Consider the following 23,887-nt stretch of genomic DNA (forward strand, 5'->3'; position numbering starts at 1 on the left):
TCTCATATAAGAGATAGCACTTGGGTTGTGTTTGAAGGGAGTTAGGAATTCCAAAAGTTAAAGGCAAAGAAGTACATTCCAGATATGGAGGACAATGTGTGAAAACATATGGATATGAGAGCTGGAAAATCATGTGTGAGTAACAAGAAGTAGGCAAGTTTGGCCAGAAAATAGAGTGGTTGGAAGACAGTTATTTATAGGGATGATAGGAAAGTAAGCTGAAGCCAGAATAAAAAGAGTTTTAACTGACCACAAAAAAAAAAAAAATACAAAGAATTTTTATCCTAAAAGCACACGAGAGCCACTGGAGCTTCTTGAGCAGGAGAATGACATGATTAAAATGATCCTTTGGAAATATCAATGTAATGGCTAAATAGATAATAGGTTTTTAAAGGGGAAAATCTGGAGACTATTAAAACAATTCAGGCTAAGGGTGATGATGACCTGAAATAGGATGGTGTTTCAAAAGTGAATAGATAAGAGATGTGAAGATAGAGTCAGGTCTTGGCAAATGATCGTATAAGAGAAAGAGAAAAAGAATTGAGATGATTTTGAAATTGTGAACCTGGGTAAATGACTGATGGCACCCTTGACAAAACTGGGAAATTTGGAAGAGAGGAAATTGGGGATGGGGGAAGAGAAAGAATAAATCCTTTTTTTTAGATAAGTCTTATTTTGAGATACCTGTGGGATATCCAATTTTAAATTACTCACAAGAAGCTGGTGGTGAGGAACTAGAGCTCAGGAGAGAGGTCTTGATTTTTATCTCTGGGAATCATCTATATAGACAGAATAAATGAATTCATTGCATATGATAAAATAACTAAGAGAGTATAGACAGAGAAGAAGTTCTTGGACAAATTGTCTATAGCTTTCTATATAGGGAATGGGATATAAATGATAAGCAAAAGAAACTGAAGAATCAGAGAGGTAGGATAAGAATTTGGAGAGAGAAATGTCATGGAAACTCAGAGAAAAGACAGTATTCAGGGAAAGGGGTGGTCATCAGTGTCAAATTACATTAAAAGGTCAAGGAGAATAAAGTCTGGGTCATCAGATATAACTATTAAGTGATCATTATTAGACCTCAAGCTATATAATGAAGCAGAAGTCATCAAAACCCTATAATATTGGTTAAAAACTAGATAGATCAATGGAACAGACTAGACAAAGGAGAATCAGAAGCAGCTGAACTCAATAACTTAGTGTCAATAACTCAAAACATTATTTAGGAAGTAATTCCCTATCTGATTAAAAGCTGCTGAGGAAATTGGAAATTTATCTGGCAGAAATTATGCTTAGACCAAAGCATTATGCCATATTTCATATAACATTCAAAATGGGTAAAATAGTAAAGATAAGAAAATCAAATACCTCATTCAGATATGTGTAGGGTTATGTTCTAAACCAAACAAGAGGCAGAGGCAATTACAAAATATAAGATACATAACTTTGATTATGTGAAACTTAAAAGACTATGAATAAAAAAAAGTAATGAATTTATAAGAAAGAGAGCAGTACAACAGGGGAAAAACATCTTTGCATCACATTTTTTCTAATAGGGGCTTGGTGTACAACATAGATAAATAACATGTATGTGGCATATATATACAAAATTTATTCCCCCAGAGAACATGCTGAAAGGATATTTAAAATAACAGTTCTCAAAAGAAAAATTAAAAATTATTAACTACATGAAAGAATACTCCAAACCACTAAGAAAAAGAGAAATGAAAATCAAAACAACCTTGACATTTTATCTCATCCCCTGTATACTGGCAAGATTACAAAAGAAGGAAATAGTTAACATTGAAAGGGGTTGTGGGAAAATAGGCATATTCATGCATTTTAGTGGAACTATGAATCAATACAGCTATTTTGGAAAGTGATTTGGACTTATTCAATTAAGGTGACTAAAATGTCTACCATCTTTGAACCAGTAATTCCATTAATAGGCATATACTCCAAGGATGCCATTGATAAGAAGAAAATCCCCATATATGCCAAATTGGTCATAGCAGCATGTTTGTGTGACAACAAAGAATTGGGAACAAAAGTAGATAACCATCAATTGAGAAGTATCTAAACAAATTATGATATATGAATGTATGGGAATACTACTATGCTGTAAAAGATGATGAATGCAATGAATACAGAGAATGAAAAGATACATACATAACTGGTGAAGAGTGAAGTAAATATAGCCAAGGAAATATATACAATGATTATAACAATGTAAACAGAAAGAATAACTACATACACAAAAAAGCATAAGTGAATGTTATGAAATTATAAAGACTGGCTCAGAAGGAAAGTCATGAGATCATGAGATCTTTGCAGAGGTGGGTATTCACAGCTGTTGCATAATGTACATTTTTTAGACTTTTTATGCATTAATTAGTTGTGGTGATTTTTTTTCATTTTCTTTTTCTTCAAAAGATACTAGTTCAAAAACACTTCTCTAGCAGTAAGGGGAGAGAGGTGCTGGAGGAAACTATAATGAAACTATTTTTTTTAAGATCTTTTTTTTTATTTTAGAGAGTGCAGTTTCACTTGAGTGAGGAGGTAAATCAGAGAGAGGTAAGTAAGAGGGAAGGTAGATTAAAGAAGGTGGCACTGGATAGAATCAAAACAGACCCTTGAGGGGGCATGTGATGAAAGAGAGAGAGAGAGAGAGAGAGAGAGAGAGAGAGAGAGAAAAGAAGAAGAAGAAGAAGAAGAAGAAGAAGAAGAAGAAGAAGAAGAAGAAGGAGAAGAAGAAGGAGAAGAAGGAGAAGAAGAAGAAGAAGAAGAAGAAGAAGAAGAAGAAGAAGAAGAAGAAGAAAGAAGAATAGAAGGAAACACACAGTTAACATAAACTGAATATAAATGAGGTAAATTTACCAATAAAATGGAAGTGGATAGCAAAATGAATTAGAAAAAAGAATCCAACAAGATGCTGTATATTAGAAAGACACTTGAAATAGAAAAAACAACAAAATTAAAGTAAGGGGCTGGAGCAGAATTTACTACGCTTCAGCTGAAGTAAAAAAAAAAAAAAGCAGAGATGGCCATCATAATCTCAGACAAAATAAATCTACAATACCATAGAAATGAATTAATATTAATATTGAATATATATGTCCCAAATTGAATAGCATCCAAATTCTTATAGGAAAAGTTAGGTGAATTACAGGAAGAATAGAAAATAAAATTATGTTAGTTGGGAACCTCAAAAATATAATTATAAAATAATTAAGAAAGAAAGTAAGAATATTAGTGAAATTTTACAAAAATTAGATAGATCTCTTGAAAATATTGAATGGAAACAGAAAGCAGTATAACTATTTCTCAGCTGTGTATGACACCTTTAAAAAAAAAATGACCAAATATGAGGGCATAAAAACATCACAAACAAATGCAGAAAAGTAGAAATATTTAATATTTCTTTTTCTGACCATAATGGAATAAAAATTGCATTCAGTAAAAGGTCTTTGAAGCATAGATTAAGAATTAATTGAAAACTACATAACCCAAACCTAAAGAAGAGTAGGTCAAAGAATAAATCACAGAAACAGTAACAGCACAACAGAATTTGTAGTATGCAGCCAAAGGAATACTTAGGGGCAATATTATATCTCTAAAGTGTATATCAATAAATAAGAGAAAGAGTAGATCAATGAATTTGACATGCAACAAAAAAATTAGAAAAATAACAAATTTTAAAATACCAGTTAAACACAAAGATAGAAATCCTGAAAATCAAAGAAGAGATTAAGAAAAATTAAAGTTTTAAAAACTTGAAATTGTTAAAAAAGAAATTTTAAAAATAAAGCAATAAAATTGGTAAATAATTAGCTAATCTGATTATTTAAAAAAAGAAGAAAATCTAGCTAACCAGTGTCAAAAATGAGAAATATGAATTTACAACCAATGAAGAAGTAATAAAAGAAATAATTGAGAGCCATTTTGTCCAACTATATACTAATAAAACTGAAACTCTAAATTAAATAGATGAATAACTACAAAAATAAAAATTAGACGAATTAACAGAATATTTAAATAATCCTATCTTAGAAAGAGAAACTGAACAGACCATCAATTAGCCCCCTAAGGGGAAAAAACTCCTTAGATGCATTAATAAGTGAATTCTACCATATATTTAGGAACAATTAATTCCAATACCACAAAAATTGCTTGAAAATTAGATAAAGGAAAAGTCCTACCAAATTTCTTTTGCAACAAAATATCATCTTGATATCTAAATCAGGGAGGTTCAAAACAGATTAAGGAAACTACAGATCAATTTCCTTAATGAAATTGCTGCAAGATTTTTTAATAAAATACTAACCAAGAGATTACAGTAAAGTATTACAAAGATCATCCATTATGTCAGGTTGAATTCATGTCAGAAATTCAAGGTTTTCTCCATATTAGGCAAACTAAAAGCATAATTTACCATATTAATTAAAAAACAACAAAAATTATATGACTATTTCAATAGACAGAAAAACCTTTTGACAAATTTAACACCCATTTCTGTTTTTTAAAAAGTTAGAAAAAAAATCTTAGAAAGTACAGCAATTTAAAGTGATATGTAGGATCTATCTAAAACCAAGAGCAACCATCATCTGTAATGGAGATGAGCTAGAAGCCTTTCCAAGTAGGATGACTTCAGGAAAACCCGGAAAGACTTACATGAATTGATGTATAGTGAAGTGAACTGAACCAGAAAATTGTATGCAGCAACAATAATATTATTCAATGAAGAAGTGTGAATGACTTAGCTATTCTCAGCAATGCAATGATCCAAGACAATCCCAAAGGACTAATGATGAAGCATGCTATCCACATGCAAAGAAAGAACTGATATTCTTTGGATACAAACTGAAACATGTTATTTTTCACTTTTGATCTTTTTGAGTCTTCTTATATAAAATAACTAATATGCAAAGGCTTCGCATAATTACATGTGTAGTATGTATATCTGATTGCTTACCATTTCAGGGAGAGGAGAGGGGAGGGAAGGATAGAATTTGGCATTGAAAGCTTTATGTGAAAATGGTGAAAAAAAAAAAAAAAAAACAAAAAACCATGGTTCTTGACTTCATGGGGTTTTCTGACTCATAGGGCTCTAAGAACCAAAAACAGAGAACATAAATGGGAGGTGCATTAGAGAGGTGAAGATCAAAGGGCTATGTGAGGTCTGAGGGGAAAGAAGCATTTCCCACAAAGAAATCAGGGAGGACTCCATTCAAAAGATGAATAGGAATGATCCAACAAAAAGAATAAAGGGATATGTCCAGGAGATCAATTATAAGGTTTCCATAATGGTCCAGACATGAATTTGAATAGTTTGAGTAAATGTGTGGAAGTGAGAATATACAGGGAATAGTTTGTGGAACAGCATAGTTCAGTGTAGTTAGAACATGGAATTCATGTGACAGAAAGATAGAGTGGTGCCCAATTGTGGAACACCTAGAATACCAGGGCATAGAAATTTTGAAATTCATTTGTTAGGCAAGAGGAAGCCATGGAAGATTTTTGAAGAAAGCAATGTTATCACCAGTTTTGTGCATAGAAAAAACTAAACTGGCCACTTTAAAAGAAAAAAAAGTCTTTGCAATTAGATCGGGGTGAAGCAAGTACATTCATTATCAACATTACTACTCAATATTATACTAGAAATGTTAGCTATAGAAATAACACAAGAAAAAGAAATTGAAGAAATAAATAAATAAAGCCAATGAGAAAACAAAACTATCACTTTTTACATATGATATGATGGTGTACCTAGATTATCAACTAAAAAATTCTGAAACAACTTCAGGAAAGCTACAAGACAAAACCACATAAATCATGAGCATTTCTGTACGTTAGCAACAAAATTCAACAGGAAGAAATAGAACAATAAATTTTATTTAAAAGAACTATAGACAATATAAAATACTTGGGAATCCACCTATCAAGACATACACAGGAACTACATGAAAACAATCTGAAATACTTTTCACACAAATAAAGTTAGATGGGGAACAGACCCAAGATAGCAGAGTAACAGCACACACTTTCTAGAGCCCTGTTCTCAAGCCCAGCCAAATACTTGTAAAATGTGGCTCTAAACAAATTCTGGAGCTGCAGAACCCACAGAATGATGGAGTGAAGCAAATCTCCAGCCCAGAACAGCTTGGAAGGTCACACAGAAGTCTCCATCATGCCACACAGGGGGTAGGGCACAGTCCAGTGTGGGCCACAAATAAACAGGACCTGAGTAGGCCCTGGGAAGACTGAATCTCTCACCCTGTGGCAGTTTCCAGACTTCAGGACCCCAAAACGCCGAGGACAAATTGGAAGGTCAGTGGAAAACACCTGTAGAACAGTGTGGGAGAGTGGAGTAGTCCAGTCCCAACCCCAGGGCAGCAGAGAGGGAAGGGAGTGGAGGAACCAGCAACAGTCACAGCAGCAGCAGGGGCAGAGACAGCAACTATTTCTGGAACTCTAGGCCCATAGATTGTGGGGGAATTGAGCAACTGACAGTACAATTCCCATTCCCATTGGAAGCAGAGATCTACCTTGAGACAAAGAGCTCAAAAGTCAAATAAATGGCTGGGGAAATGAGTAAGGACTGCAAAAAGAATCAGACTATAGAATGTTACTTTAGTGACAAGGAAGACCAAAACATGCAAACAGAAAACAACAAAATCAAAGCTCCTCCATCCAAAACCTCCAAGAAAAACATGAATTGGTCTCAGGCCATGGAAGAACTCAAAAAGGATTTTGAAAATCAAGTAAGAGAAGTAGAGCAAAAATTGGGAAGACAAATGAGAGCAATGCAAGAAAATTATGAAAAATGAGTCAAATGCTTGCTAAAGGAGACCCCAAAAATGGTGAAGAAAATAACACTGTAAAAAATAGAGTCACCCAAATGACAAAAGAGATCCAAAAAGCTAACGAAGGGAAGAATGCCCTAAAAAGTAGAACTGGCCAGATGGAAAAGACCAAAAGCTCACTGAAGAAAATAATTCCTTGAAGATTAGAATGGAGCAGATGGAAGCTAATGACTTTATGAAAAATCAAGAAATTATTAAACAAAACCAAAGGAATGGAAAAAATAGAAGGCTTATAACTGACATGGAAAATAGAACCAGGAAAGACAATTTAAAAATTAAGGACCTACCTGAAAGCCATGATCAAAGAAAGAGCCTAGACATCATCTTTCAAGAAATTATCAAGGAAAACTTCCCTGATATTCTAGAACCAGAGGACAAAATAAATATTGAAAGAATCCACCAATCATCTCCTGAAAGAGATTCCAAAAGGAAAACTCCTAGAAATATTGTTGCCAAATTCCAGAGCTCCCAAGTCAAGGAGAAAATATTTCAAGCAGCCAGAAAGAAACAATTTGAGTATTGTGGAAATACAATCAGCATAACACAAGATCTAGCAGCTTCTACATTAAGGGATCGAAGGGCTTAGAATATGATATTCGAGAAGTCAAAGGAACTAGGATTAAAACCAAGAATCACCTACCCAGCAAAACTGAGTATAATACTTCAGGGGGAAAAAGTGGTCATTCAATGAAATAGAGGACTTTCAAGCATTCTTGATGAAAAGACCAGAGCTGAATAGAAAATCTGATTTTCAAACACAAGAATAAGAGAAGCATGAAAAGGTAAAAAGGAAAGAGAAATCATAAGGGACTTATTAAAGTTGAACTGATTATATTCCTACATGGAGAGATAATATTTACAACTCTTGAGACTTTTCTCAGTACTAGGGTAGTTGCAGGGATTATATACATATAGATAGAGAGCACAGAGTAAGTTGAATAGGAAAAGGTGATATCTAAAGAAAATAAAATTAAGGGGTGAGAGAGGAATATATTGGGAGGAGAAAGGGAGAAACAGAATGGGGCAAATCATCTCTCACATAAAAGAGGCAAGAAAAAGGAAGGGAAGAGAGGGGAAGTGAGAGGGAAAAGGGAACCTTACTCTCATCATATTTGGCTTACAGAGGGACTAACATGGATATTCAATTTGCTATGAAACTGTCTTACATTGCAGGAAAGTAGGGGAGAAGGGGATAAACAAGGTGGGGAATGATAGAAGGGAGGGCAAATGGGAGGAGGGAGCAATTAGAAGTAAATACTTTTGAGGAGGAATAGGGTCAAAAGAGAGATTAGAAAAAATGGAGGACAGGACAGAATGGAGAGAAATACAGTCTTCCACAACATGACTTTTATGGAAGTCTTTTGCCTAACTACACATGTATAACATATATTGAATTGCTTGTCTTCTCAGTGGAGATAAGTGGGGAAGGAAGGAAGGGAGAGAAGTTGGAACTCAAAGTTTTAAAACCTAATGTTAAAAATTGTTTTTACATGCAACTGGGAAATAAGCTATACAAGGAATGGGGTTTAGAAATCTATCTTGTCCTTCAAGAAAATAGAGGGAATGGGGATAAGAGAAGGGAAGGGTGTGATAGAAGGGAAGGCAGATTGGGGGAAGTAGTAATCAGAATGCACACTGTCTTGGGGTGGGCAGAGGGGAGAGATGGGGAGAAAATTTGGAACTCAAAATCTTGTGGAAATGAATGTTGAAAACTAAAAATAAATAAATAAATTAGAATTAAAAAAATAAAGTTAGATCCAAATAATTTGGAAAAACATCAGTTGCTCAAGGGTAGGCTGAGAAAATATAGTTAAAAATTGCAATGCCAATAAAATTAATTTACTTATTTAGTGTCATATCAAGCTACCAAAGAATTACTTTATAAAGCTAGAAAAAAATGATAAAATTTTTTTGGAGGAAAAAGTTCAAGAATATCAAGAGAATTCAAGAAAAAAAAATGGGAAGGAAGGACGCCCAACAGTACCAGATCTCAAAATATACTACAAAGCTGTAATCATCCAAACAGTTCGGAAATAGGTAAGAAATAGAGACGTCAATCAGTGGAACAGATTGGGTACACAATATCCAGAAGCAAAGGAACACTACAACCTAGAGTTTAATGATCCCATGGTGCAAGCTATTATGGCAATAACTTACAATTTGACAAAATACTGTTAGGAAAACTGAAAAGTAGTCTGTCAGATACTAGGTAAACACCAACGTCTCATATTATATGCCAAAATAATCTCAAAAGGTGTACATGATTTAGACATAAAGAGTGATACCATAAGCAAATTAGTGCAAGAGGGAAGAAATTACCTTCCAGAACTACAGATAGAGGAAGAGTTCAAGATCTAACAAAAAGTAGAGAAGTTCATGGAAGGAGAAATGAATAATGTTGATTACATAAAATTAAAAAGTTGTTGCACAAGCAAAATCAATGCAGCTAAATTTAGAAAAACTCAGGGAAATGGGGAAAATCTTTGCTGCAGATTTCTGTGATAAAGTTTTCATTTCTAAAACATATAGGGGAGTAACTCAAATTTACAAGAATAAGAAACATTCCCCTATTGGTAAATGATTAAATGATATGAATAGGCAGTTTTTAGAGTAAGAAATCAAGGCAATCCATTGCCACATGAGAAATTCTCTGAAACACTAATTAGAAAAATACAACTTTAAGAAACTCTGAGGCACCATCTCTCAACTCCTCAAATTAACTAAGATGACCAAAAAATTGAAAAAAGCTAGAGAAATGCTAGAAAACAGTAAATTGCACATACTCTTTAACCCAGCAAGATCGCTCCTAGGGCTATATCTCAAAGAGATCAAAGAAAAGGAAAAGATCCATGTGTACAAAAATATTGATAGCAGTTCTTTTAATGCCAGCAAGAACTGGAAACGGAGTGGAGGCTCATTAAGTGAGGAATGGCTGAACAAGTTATATTATATGGATATGATAGAAAACTTGTGCTGCCAAAAACAATAAAGGAGCTGGTTTCAGGAAAACCTGGGAAGATCGATATAAACTGACACAACACAAAGAGAGTTGAATGAACCATAACAATCTGTATAGCAACAACAACATTGTAAAAATAAGCAATTTTGAAAGACTGAGCTGCTGTGATCAGCACAATAACCAACCATGATTTCAAAGGACACATAATGAAATACGCTAGCCACCTCCAGATAGATAACTAATGGATGCAGAGTGCAGATTGAAGCAGATTTTTTTCTTTCTTTTTCTTGTTTTGTTTTTTTTTTCCCTGGGGGAAGGTAGAAATTTGTTTGCATTATTATATATTTTTATAATAGATTTTGTTTTTCCTGCTTTCTCATTGAATGGGAAAGAGGGAAAGGAGGGATCAGAAAAGAGAGAATTTGGAATTAAAAAAATAATTTAAAAGTTTGTGCTTAAAATTTTTTAATGAAATTGGGAAGTATTTAACAAAATAAATAAAAATACAATACAGATTTTAATTTCCTCCTAAGAATTCAGTTTGAATTTAAGATTGTTTGCTAATCATTCCTAGACTTGAATCTAAGATCCTAGACAGACATCAAAGATTTATTAATATCATCCCTTCATAGAACAGGAATCCTTCCAGTAAATATTTATGTTCTATTTGAAGACCTTCAGTTCTAGGGAAGCCATTTCTATCCCAGGCAATCCATTCCACTTTCAGATGTTCTGGTTATTATAAGGTGTTTTCCTTTTATAGACCCCAAATATGCATCCTTGTGGCTCCTTTTCCTTGTTCTCAGTTAGACTCTTCAGAGTCAAGCAAAGCATGCTTAATTACCCTTCTACTTTATAATTGTGAATGATATTTCTCAAACTCTCACAAACAAACTAATAGCATTTCTGATTTTATATGCAGTAAGATCAAGAGAACACTATGGAGGGTACAAGGTTTTGGCATCTTGTTAGTTTATCAAAATGAGCTTCTTCCTGAGGGACCATCCTGATGTGGCCATGATTCAAGAGCTCTGGCCCTTTCCTGGTCAATAGCACCACTCTATGCTGAGAAATTTTACCCTGTTATTGTCTTCCTTTTTCTTCTTGATTAAGTTTTCTCATTTGTTCTCTAGAAAAATGAAGTATTACGATCTTCCTACCTGACTACTCTTTCTCTGTCTTTATTTCCTCCTCCCAAACACTTAAGGTAAATACTGAAATTCTGCCCTTGGCCCTTCTATCTCTATATAATCTGTCTTGTAATTTCATTCATTTTCATAGCCTTATCACCTTTGAACAGTTTTTCAATCAACAGCTCTAATCCTAACCTCTTTTCTGAACTCAAGAGTAGGATGTCTGGAGATAGCTACATATCTCAGTGGATAGAGTGCCAGACCTGGAGTCAGGAAGACTCATTTCTCTGAGTTCAAATTTGGACTCAGACACTTACTAGTTGTGTGACGCTTGGCAAATCGCTTAACCCTATTTGCCTCAGTTTCTTCATTCATAACATGAACTAAAAAAGGAAATAGCATATCACTCCAGTATCCTTGCCAAGAAAACCTCAAATAGAGTCACAAAAAGTCAGACACAACTGAAAAACAGTGCTCAACAAGTTTATCTAACCAAATAGAGACTGAATTCCTTAACTTAGAATTCAAGGCTCTCCCCGAGGGACCCCAATCTATCATTCCAATCTTTACTCACATTACTTCCCTTCACATACTATATGATCCAGCCAAACTGGATTATCTACCAAACCTAAATATGCCCTAATTCTTTGCTACCTCTGTACCTTTGATTGTACTTTTCCCTACTACAATAATGTTCTTCCTTTAGTCTTCACTGATATCTTATGCATCCCAAAGTACCTAGCTAAGCTTCTACCTCTACCATGAAACCTATGATTCCCCTAAGAACAATTTATCTTTCATTTTACTCATATATTAATCATATTGTCCTTTATAGTGTGTTATATGTATACATATTAAGTATGCATATTTATGTATGTGTGTATGTGTGCATGTGTATATGTACGTACATGTATGTGTACATAATACATATCATAGGTGTGTATGTCTCATCTTACTTCACTAGATAGTAAGTTCCTTGAGAACATGAATTGTATAACTTTTTGCCTTTGTGTATCATGTATTCAGATGTATTACAGATGGTAGTAAAGTGCTCAAGTGGATTTATGGGTTCATTAATTTGGATATTGTCACCAGAGAGGCAAAGCCACTCTATTTAATTGTTATTCGTGATCTCACATAAGTTTGTCTCAGGGGGTTGCACAATGTTCTGGATATATTCCTCGCTTTTTCTAGATATCTCAAAAACACCAATGCAGTATTTAGATCATATACCAGCTATCCATCAACCTCACCATTGAATAGTCAACTTTCTTTTTGATCATACAGATCTTTTACTCTGTTTCTTCTCCAAAGTTCCTTATTTGTTATAGGTTGTAGCCTATTAACACCCACCCTGCCTTCATTGCCCTCTCATGGTACTCAATTTTAATTCTTCAGTGTCTTCCTTGACTCACTAACATATAATGCCAACAAAATACTGCTATTTTTTAAATGAGCTAGTTTCAGTAGAAGTTTGGGTTCCTTAGAACAGTTTTGCAATTTCCTGATTTTTTTGGATATGCTAATTTGTCAAAATTTTCTGTTTGTTGATGATTTACACATAATAATGTTAATAATTTTTCTGGAGTGAATATGTTCAGACAGACTTATTTTCTCAGAATGTCCCTGTGTTTATTTCTTTAGTTTTATATTTCATGTTTTAGAAAAACTTTGAAGATGTTTTCATCTTTTAATTGTGTCATTTAGGCAATATGTTTTTGTTCATTGATAGTGACAAGTAAAAATGAAGTTATAAAGATAAGATCTAATTCTCATATATTTGATTCTTGGGAACACAGGAAATTTATTTCATAACAAACTGTTTTTCATGTCAGAAGTGTAGTGGAAGGAACACTAGCATCCCAGAAGACCTAATTTTGATTGCCGAGTTCCATCACTGATTATCTATGTGACTAAGAAAGTCACTTTTTTAATCTCCCTGATTCCTGGTTCCTTCATCTTAAAACTGTGGCGATTATACTCATACTACTTACCTCATGGATGGTGGGAGGATACAATGAGACAACAGACTTAAAGCTCCATCATAGCCAAATTTTATATCTCTCAACAGCTGGCACAATGCTATGCTCAAAATAGAGACTCAAAAATAATTGTTGCTATACTTAGTGTTATCATTATCAAATGTTAACAAGGAGCAAAATACAATGTGGGAAGGCTCCTCTCCAACAAGGAGTCATTCATACACATGTGAAAATTTTTTTGATCAGCATAACCATAGAGAATGAACAACCTCCTCATTATTAATGACCACATAAAGCATAAGAACGGGAAATATATGCTTCAAAAGTGTGTTTTCCAATACTGAGGAGAAAATTTTATACAAAGTCCAAGTGGAAGACGGGATTCTCTAAAAATTAAAAATCTTCCAGATGTTTCTATTTACCAATGATATCCTTTAATTACATCAAGCCCCAGTATATTGCAGGGCCTCCTTGAGTAAATCCATGAATAATCAAAAGAGATTCTTGCAACAATTCAAAAAGAAAAAAACTACATGAATGAAAAATGCTTATTGTCTAGACTATGGCATTCAGCTGGACAGCCTTACTATGGAGTTAGAGTATAAGTACATATTATTTGGGAAATGCACTGAAGAGAGATAATAAATTGGTCCTAGAATTACGTAGGCAGAATAAAGTGACTTGGATTACATTGAGAAATTGAGTGGGACTTTTAGAAGCTCCTAAACTGCTCTAGAACAAAGACATCATTTTTAATACAATGTTCTCTCAAGGCTTTTGTATGGTTACTAGTCTTGTAATGCAACAATTGCCAAGGTATCAAATTTGTGAATGACCCAAAGAGCAATGGAGAGATACAAATGGTAGACACAAGTAAGCCACAGCATGTAGCCCAAAAGTAGCATCATGGATACAGTGGAGGAAAGTGGACATAAACTAGTTATGGGGCAAGAGTAAGAAGTGATAAATGAATAGCCACCATGTTATTTCATTTGTATCCATAATTTGTAAAAAAGACCTAGAAGAAGTCACTCATGGATTTTCTGCATAGAATCTATGAAAGAACTTGAACAAAAATCAAGCACAGTGAAAAAAGAGATGAGTTTCAATGTGTTCCTATGGAGGAAATGCCCACACCAAAGAAAAAGGTAAAACAAAGTGGCAGCATGGTGTAATTGATAGTTGGCCAGAGAGTAAGGAGGCCATGGGTTCAAATCCTGCTTCTGACCAATACCATGGCCTTAAATTTCCCAATGCACCCAGCAACCAAGACTTTAAAATGCAAAAAAAAGAACTACGTGTAAATGAGTGTATTCCTCTACTCCCCCCTAAAAAAAATACAAAATATTTTATTGACTTTAAAAGATTATGTGAATATAAATTGTTATTATTAATCATATAATAAATCAGGCAAGTGTGTATACCATAGATATAAAGTGTTTTGGCAACCAGAGAATAGATTCAGAACACTTACAAAGTAAAAGCTGAAGGATATTGTCCAAGAAAAGACTGGAATATCAAGGAAGCAAAATTGGTTCCTATTTTTAAATCATGATAAATAATTAGTTCTCCAGATAATAAGACAAATCACACTATAAGTATGGATTTGCCCTAACTTGTCTCTAATCATCCCAGAAGAAGGAGTCCTTTCTTTATCAAAAGCAATCATTAAAATGATCCTGTTTATTGAGATTTGAGGATCTAAGGAGGCCAGTTAGCTGTACTGGCCCAATTCTCTAGCTATGGCACAGTTTTCTCTTTCCCTTGACTAACAGCTCTAGGCAAACACTTTTCAAGCTTCTTAGGCATCCTAAGAAATAGAAGTAAATATCATGCTGCTTTTCAGTCTGAAAGGAAAACAAACCATCAAAACACTAGCATATTTTTGAAAAGATTTTAAATATATTCTCCCATAAGGGAGAAGTTTAAATCTATGAAATTATAAATATAGGCTGCTCTGCTGAGAAGGTGAGCATCCTGATTCAAAGAAGGACACCCTCTTATATTCTAGCAATGGTAACATGCTTATTTGCTTCACTGTGCTCTTTTAACCATATAGAGAAATGAAGTGACTTACCCATGGTCACACAGTTATTATGAGTCAGTCAGGACTTAACCTATGTCTTCTTGATCCCAAGGCCAGAACTATTTTCACTATGCCACACTGTCTCAATATACACTAAACATTAGAAGTACTAAGGCCATAATAATTTATGTTTGTTTCCTACTAAATTGTTTCTTTAAAGGATAGCATTTATTCTACAGAAATAAGTTGAGAATCAATAATTATTTTATTCTTATATGATCTCCCCCAAATTACATACTTTCCTATTTACTTGAGCTATATAATTTAAAAGTCAGTATTTTATTCTTACCCAGTTTTAAGTCCTTTGATTTCACACAATTTTTCTAGTTGTTTATAATCAATTCGATCAGAAGACTTTAATTCTGCAAAAAAAGAAAAGAAAGGAAAAATTTTAAAGTAAGGAATTTTCTAAAGTCACAAACTGAGGTAAATACGTAAATTAAGGTTAGTACAGATAGAAATTCAGTGACTACTGAAGTGATATATTAGTAGCATTAATCTGATTTGAGTAGCATTCAATTGGGCAAGTAGGTGGATAAAATGTTGCTTAAACTATTCACTTAATAAGCACTTGTTAGACTACATGCCAGACTCTCTTCCAGGTACTGAGAATACAAAGGGGGAAAAATCAGCCCCTTCCCTTCAGAAACTTATAATTGACTATGTCTACAGATTTATTTATACCAAACTTATTCAAAGAAAATACAAAGAAATTGGAGGTGGAGAGGGAGAGAACACCATAAGCCTAACATTTGGGGAAAATCAGGAAAAGCCTTGTGTAGGATTCAAACATTTGAACTTAGCTTGGAAGTGGTTCATTAAGGACACTGCATCCAGATGTGTCTTTCAGAATCTTAAAATTTGGGATGCCAAACAGAAGAAACATTTCCTAAAACAGGAGTTTTTCCATGGGAAGATAAAGGAGAGTTAGTTGAAAATGAAGGTAGCAGACACCTACTGGTGTTTGGAGAAGGAAAGGAAAAGTGAGCTATTCAATGTTGGCTCTTAATTTTATACCATCTGCTTACCTTGTTCTTTGTTTCAGTAATCTCCAAAGGGGAGATCATTGAATAACCCCAAGGTTATTCTAGCTCAAATCCATGGGATGGGTGATCAACTGATCAGAAGGGAGAAAGAGGGAATGTATTACACCTTCTCCCTCCCCCTCCACAGTGAATCATGAGCTTATCTGTAATATAATTACCCATGTTGTTCCACAGCTGGCCTGACCTTCACTGACTGACTGGTACAGGTCCCTCAGGACAAGCAGCGTATAACTCATCCCTACCTAGGTTCCTGAACAGCTTGGTGGTGCCGTAGATAGAGCACCAGTGCAGGAGTCAGGGGGACCTGAGTTCAAATCTCACATCAGACACTAGATACTCACTAGCTGGGTGACCTTGGGCAAGTCAGTTAACCCTAATTGCCTCATCCTGGGTCATCTCTAGTCATCCTGATGAATATCTGGTCACTGGATTCAGATGGCTCTGGAGGAGAAGTGAGGCTGGTGACCAGCACAGCCCACCCTCACTCAAAACAAAGTCAAGTGCAAGTCATGTCATTATTTCTCCAATGGCATGGTCTTCTTCAGCAATGAAGGATGAACACACCTAGGTTCCTACAACAAACTATTTAACAGTCCCAAACCCAATCGTTCCCATGTCCTATCTTCTGTCACAACAGCACCTGGCTCTGCCTTTGGGGCAATGGTTAATGAATAAGCCCTTTGTCTTTCTCACTCTTTCACTCTCTAGCTCTCTTCATTTTTCATTTGGAAATAATAAGGAGCACAAGATAAGGAGGCATTCTCAGGCACCCTGAGTTAAAATTAACTTTTCGCCCCCCCCCACCCCAGATCTATGTCTTTTCCAAGCTTTACTATTTCTGTAGAGGGTACCACCATCTTTTCATTCTCCCAGGTTCTCAACCTCCTACTTATTTTTGGCTCCCTACTAAATTGAAATTACTACTTTTGTCTTAATTGTCAAATCTGAAAGTCTTTTTTATCAGCATTAATCCTTCTTGGTCTTTCTACAGCATTTAACGTTGTTAACCACCATCTCCTCGTGGATACTCCTCCTTCTCTGTATTGTTGTTACCCCACTATTTCCTCCTACCTGTTTCACAACTCCACCTCAGTCTCCTTTGCTGGAGCATCACTTATATCATACCCTCTAACTATGGGTATTCCCAAAGGCTCTGTACTGGATGTTCTCTTCAATCTGTGCACTCTGTCACTTGGTTATTTCAACAGCTTCCATAGGTTAAATTCTCATCTCTATGAAGAGTCCCAACAGCACAAACTGTCATTCTGAATGGAATGTCCTAAATGGAACTTACTCATTTTCCCCTCTTCTCTTCCAGATTTCCCTACTTCAAGTCTCATCATTTCTATATTCACAATACCTCTGGAATCATTCCCTTTCTTACTACTCACACAATAGCCACTGTAGTTGGCCCTCATCAGATCTTGACTAGACAATTACTATAGCCTCCTAAAATTGGTCTCTTTGCCGCTATTCTCTCCTCAGTGCAGTCTGATGTTTACACTACTACAAAATTAATTTCCCAAAATGTAAGTATGACAATATTAACTCCCCTCCTCAGTCAACCCCGATAGATCTCTATTTGCCTCTCTTGTTGTTCATTCATTCAATCATACCTGATTTTTCATGACCCCATAGACCCACACCTGGCCTTTCTATCTTCTACCATCAAGTTTGTCCTGGCTTGTGTTTGTTGCTTTCATGATATTATCTATCCATCTCATTCTCTACCATCTTCTTCTACTTTTGCCTTAATCTTTCCCAATATCAGGGTCTTTTCCAATGAGTCCTGTCTTCTCATTATGTGGTGAAAATATTTAAGCTTCAGCATCAATATTTTGCCTTCCAATGTGTAGTCTGAATTAATTTCTCTAAGTATTATTGACTGATTGGATCTCCTTGCTGTCCAAGGGATTTTCAAAAGTGTTCTCCAACACCACAGTTTAAAAGTGTCGATTCTGCAGCACTCAGATTTCTTGATAGGCCAACTCACACAGTCATATATTACTACTGGCAAAACCATAGTTTTGACTATATGGACTCTTATCAGCAAGGTGATTTCTTTGCTTTTTGGCATGCTGTCCAGATTTGCCATAGTTTTCCTTCTGAGCAGTTTAAATTGATTCTATGTCACTTTTTCTGTTGATCTTGCTTACAAATAATTGATTTTGTCTTGTAACTGCCCAAGTCAAGGTGCTTTGTCTCTGAACTTAGTTCAGAATTCGGCAGACCTATAAAGGTTAAGTTTAGAAATAACAGTTCTCTTGCTAATCACTGTTCTATTCTTGCCTTGAGGAATCTAGCTCAAGGAATGTGGCTTGCCATAACGGAGTTAAGTTTAATATCTTTATACCACCAAACTGTCCTTCAAAGATGTCTGATTTGCTGTCCAAAATGTCTGGTCCATAATCTCTAGTCCTTATAGTTGGACTTAAACAATGAGCACTTCTTAGTCCTGGGGGTTGGGGGCGGGGAGAACATGTGGGGGAGGGGCTATTGCTAGCCCCTCATCACCAAACTTCCAACCAACTATGTAACCAATCATGTTGTCGTTAATCCCATGATGTCAGCTACTCTGTACTATTCTTTGTTCTATGCTTATAAAGAGTTGCATTTTCAATTCAGGATCTTGCTCTAGAAACTGAGGCAAATATTGACCCATCTTATTCTCAGGCTACCAGCCCTGACAATAAAATGTCTTGCTCAGAGAAGCAGTTTACCTTTTGGTTAAATTTCACTCATGACAGTTCCAAAGAGCAAATGTCCTTTAATTTCATGACTATAATAACCATCCGTAGCGATCTTTGAGCCCAAGAATGTAAAATCTGACACTGATTCCATTTCTTCTCCCTCTATTTGTCAGTAAATGATGGGACTAGTTGCCATCATCTTAGTTTTTTTTAAATGTTAAGCTTCAAGTCAGCTCTGTTCTTTCATTCTCATCAAGAGGCTTCTTAATTCTTCTTCACTTTCTGTCATCAGAGTGGTATCATCTGCATATCTGAGACTTGATATTTTTCCTGAAATCCTTAATTTCAGCTTCTGATTTGCCCAGCCTGGCATTTTATATGATGTGCTCTGCATAAAACTTAAATAAGATGACAATATATAGTCCTGTTCTATTCCTTTCCCATGTTCACTTCTAACTGTTGCTTCTTGATCTGTATACATGTTTCTCAGGAGACAAATAAATAATCTGGTATTCCCATCTCCTTGAGGGCTTGCCACATTTTGTTGTGATCCACACAGTCAAAGGCTTTCATGTAGTCAATGAAGCAGAAGTAAACGTTTTTTTGGAACTTCCTTGCTTTCTCCATAATTCAGCAAATGTTAGCAATTTGGTCTCTAGTTCCTCTGCCTGCACTTCTGTAATTCTCAGTTCATAATTTGCTGAAGTCTAGCTTGTAGAATCTTAAACATAACCTTGCTGCTGTGTGAAATGAGCACAACTGTTCAATAATTTGATCATTCTTTAGTATTAGCCTTCTTCAGGATTGGGACATAAACTGATCCTTTCTAATCCAGTGGCCACTGTTGAGTTTTCCAAATTTGCTGGTAAACTGAGTGTAGTACATTACAGCATAATCTTTTAGGGTTTAAATAGCTCAACTGGAATTTCCTCACCTTTACTAGTCTTATTGTTGCCAAGTCATTCTCTAGGATGTCTAGCTCTACATCAGTAAGAACACCATTGTGGTTATTGGTAATATTAAAATCTTTTTTGTATGGTTCTTTTGTGTATTCTCTCCCCCTCTTCTCAATCAATTCTACTTCTGTTGAGTCCTTACCATTTTTATCTTTTATCATACCTAATTTTGCATCAAATATTCTCTAATTTCTTAAGACATCTCTTATCTTTCCCATTCTATTGTTTTCTTCTATTTCTTTGCATAACTCATATCAGAAAATCTTCTTCTTCCTTGCTATACTTTGGAATACTACATTCAGTTGGGTATAGCTTTTCCTTTCTCCTTTGCCTTTTGTTTTCCTTCTTTTTTCAGTTATTTATAAAGCCTCATCAGACAACCATTTTTTACTTTCTTGTCCTTCTTTTCTTTTGCAATGTTTTTTTTTGTTTCTGCCTCCTGTACAATATTACAAACCTCTGTCCATAGGCACTCTATCAGATCTAATCCATTAAATCTATTTGTCACTTCCACTTCATATTCATACGAGATGTTGTTTAGGTCATACCTATACAGTCTGGTGGTTTTCCCTACTTTCTTTACCTTAAGTCTGAATTTTGCAATAAACTCATGATCTAATCTATAGTCAGATCCAAGTCTTGTTTTACCTGCCTGTATAGAACTTCTCTACTGTTGTCTGTAAAGTATATAATCAATCTAACTTCAACATTGACTATCTGGTGATATCCACATGTAGAATCACCTTTTAGATTACTGAAAAAGAGTTATTGACTCTAGGATCAAATATTATTTTGTCTACCTTATTTTTATTTCTATTTTTGTGTAAGCTTTAAAATGTATATAATTATTTATACATGATTATATATTATATAATTTATAAATATATAAGTATACATATATGGGAATGCATACATTAAATATTTTATGATAAACATGGTTTAGCAACATCTGCCTTTCTTCCATCTGTGTATCTATACATATAATTTCCATTCAATTAAAGTATCAACTCATAATTTTCTTCAGCATCACTCATATAGTACAATACAGTTCTGACAAGTAATGGACATTCAATTGAATTAGAAGGTTTTAGCACTAGAAAGGAATAGAGGATATAGAATAATGCAGCTAGAAGTAACCTTAGACATCATGTAGTCCAACTTCTTCCTTTTATAGAAGAGAAAAATCAGGGCCCAGAGAAATAAGATTATGTGACCAGGATCACAACTAGCTACTAGTAAGAACTCAGGCAATTGGTCGGTTGGTTGTTGTCCTTTGTTCTTGAAGAGGACCAAAATGACATCACCACGATAAAGTGAAGTTTCAGTGTGTCCGACTGTGATTGATCAGACCAATACAAGCTCAGAATGCTCTACCACAGGTTGGGCACAGATAGTCCATGTGAATATCTGGGGTGGATACCCCAAATTTGTACATCCTATGTTTATTTTGTGCTGTGTCAATTCTGCTTTGCTCATAGAGCACAGCACCCTTTCTGATGTGGGCATGCCATGCTGAGAGGTCCTGTGCCAGTGTCTCCCAGTCGAATCCAAAGTTCTTGAGAGAGACCTTGAGAGTGTCCTTGTATTGCTTCTTCTGTCCACGCTGTGAATGCTTGCTCCATGTGAGTTCTCCATAAAATAGTCTTTTTGGCAAGCGTACATTTTGCATTTGAACAGTGTGGCCAGCCCATCAGAATTGTACCCTCTGAAGCATAGTTTGAATGCTTGGCAGTTCAGCTCGAGCAAGGACTTCAATGTCTGCTACCTTATCCTGCCATGTGATCCTCAAAATCTTCCTAAGACAGTTCAAATGGAAGCAACTGAGTTTCCCAGAATGGCACTGGTAGACTGTCCATGTTTCACAGGCATACAACAATGAGGTCAGTACATCGGCTCTGTAGACCTTCATTTTGTTAGTCAGTCTAATACCTCTTGTCTCCTAGTCTTTTCTTTGGAGCCTCCCAAACACTGAGCTAGTTCTGTCAATGCATGCATCAACCTCATTGTCAATGTGTACATCCCTGGAAAGTACACTACCAAGGTAAGTGAACTTATTCACGGCATTCAAAACTTCTCTATTTGTTGTAACCGATGGTTCCACATATAGATGGTGTTATGGTGGCTGATGGAGCACCTGTGTTTTTTTGGTGTTGATTATTAGGCCAAAATTAGTACAGGAAGCAAATGTTTATTTCCTTCTTTTCTTCCTACCTTTCTTCCATTTCACTATGCCAAGCTGAATAGAATTCATTCTATATGTAGGTCCTAGATTGAGCCTTGATTATCAGGATACCATTTAAAAGTGGAATGAACTGCCCTAGGAGGCAGTGAGTTCCTAGTCTCTTGGAAGTTCACTGACCCTTTGGGCAGTCTGGTCAAACCATCTCCAGTAAAACCCTTCTCTAATCAATTATTTTAATTATTGAAGCACTAAATTAGAGTTAGGGGTCAATGAAACCAAAGATGTCATATTTTTCCCATAGAATTTCACTAACCACAAGAAATCTGGTCCACGGACCCTCGTTAAGAGCATCCATCTGTGTTTTCAAGCCCAGAATGGATGGCCACTTGACAAGTACATCTTTGAGTGATTTGGAGCAGGCAGATGGTGTAATGGATAAAGTGGTAGATTTGAAGTAATCATGATCTAAGTTTGAACCCTGCCTTTGGGCCCTTTCAAACTGTGAGATCTGAAGCAAGTCACTTATTCTCAGCCTCAATTTCCTCAAATTTTAAAATGGGGATAATAATAGCACCAACTTCAAAGGGCTATTTTGATGATTAAATAACATTATGTAAAGTACTTTGGCAACTTTACAATGCTATATAAATGCTGACAGATATTGTTATTAGTTAGCTTATCCAGGTACAGAGTTAACTAGATGATCTTTCAAGTCTCTTCCCATCTGAGATTATGACTTTTGGTAACTTTAAGAAAGCACTTGCCTGGATATTTTTCATCCCACTTAAAAAATGTTAAAAACGGGTACCCAATATGTTAGCATAAGATCACTGATATGCCAACGAAGCATGTGAAAGCCCTCATCCTTCACCTGTAGAATCTGGACTGGTGGCTGGACTCCAGTTCTAAGGATCCAAAGAAGAGTATATCAACTGGGTATTCCTCTTTCTGGAGTCCAAAGACATCTGAACTAGTCTTAGTGGGTCTCTAATTCTGAAGACCTCTGGTTCTGATGCACGTCTTGCCAGAAGTTCAGCTACTGAAGAGAACTCTACAAATGCCTTCATAATTTGATACAGCCAGGTCACAAAATCAATTTTCAGTCTATGTATCTAAGTGAAGGATTCTATTTCCATGTTGAAACCAGTGGACCCTCATCATAAAATCATAGAACCCTGTGATTTAGTGATCATCAAGTCAAGTCTCCCATTTTAAAGAAGAAACTTACACTAAGAGGTTAAGCAATTATCCCAACTGCTAAGTATCTAAAGTAGGATTTAAACTCAGTTTTCCTAACTCCAAGCTCAGATAAAGCTTAGATAAAACACAAGAGAGAAGGCACGAATTTATAAGCATTTTCGAAGAAGGCATGAATTTATAAGCATTCCTAAAGTTATGTGATATTTGCAACTATGCCAAAATAAGTGGTGGTGGTTCAAGGATGGACCGTCTGTGTGTTACAGAATTAAAAAAAAAAAACCCTATAATCTGTGGTTCACCACAAAAGTCCTACAAGTCAGTACTTAAGAGACATCTAACATTTTCCTCCACATTTCTCCCTTTTTCAGTGCCCACTCAATTCTCATTACATTAGAGAGGGCAATTCTAATAAACACTTCATATCATGTTACTGTTAAGGAGGGAGAAGATACCTATGAAGTGTTCCTTTAGGTAATCGCTAGGCTGGATGGCAACTCACACTAACACAGCCACCATCAGCCACTCTTATGGCCTGGAAATGCTCCTTCTTACCCACATTCATTAGGATATACAACATAGTACCACACACACACACACACACACACACACACACACACACACACACACACACACACACCCCTTGCAGGGTAAAATTAAGACCTGCAAATTCTTGATAGCACACAGCTTCTCAGCTGGGTTGGCATATCCAAGACCATTTCCATTGCTGACTGCACAGCACCCCAACAAGGATTTCCATATTCTACTTCTACAGAACTTCAATGAC

General features: G+C 35.5%; 1 protein-coding gene across 2 annotated transcripts in view; it reads right to left on the reverse strand.

Moving 5' to 3' along the window:
• The window catches only part of CNBD1 (cyclic nucleotide binding domain containing 1), a 695,007-nt gene that overhangs the window by 593,341 nt on the left and 77,779 nt on the right, over positions 1-23,887 (reverse strand). For both annotated transcript variants that reach the window (XM_072603626.1, XM_072603625.1), the window contains exon 2: positions 15,319-15,391. Coding sequence is in view for 1 of the 2 variants with exons in the window: in XM_072603625.1 (XP_072459726.1) it covers positions 15,319-15,391 (73 nt within the window). In the remaining variant the exon portion in view is untranslated. The remainder of the gene's footprint in view (positions 1-15,318; positions 15,392-23,887) is intronic.

This window comes from Notamacropus eugenii, chromosome 4, assembly GCF_028372415.1.
Source record: "Notamacropus eugenii isolate mMacEug1 chromosome 4, mMacEug1.pri_v2, whole genome shotgun sequence".
Classification (NCBI taxonomy): domain Eukaryota; kingdom Metazoa; phylum Chordata; class Mammalia; order Diprotodontia; family Macropodidae; genus Notamacropus; species Notamacropus eugenii.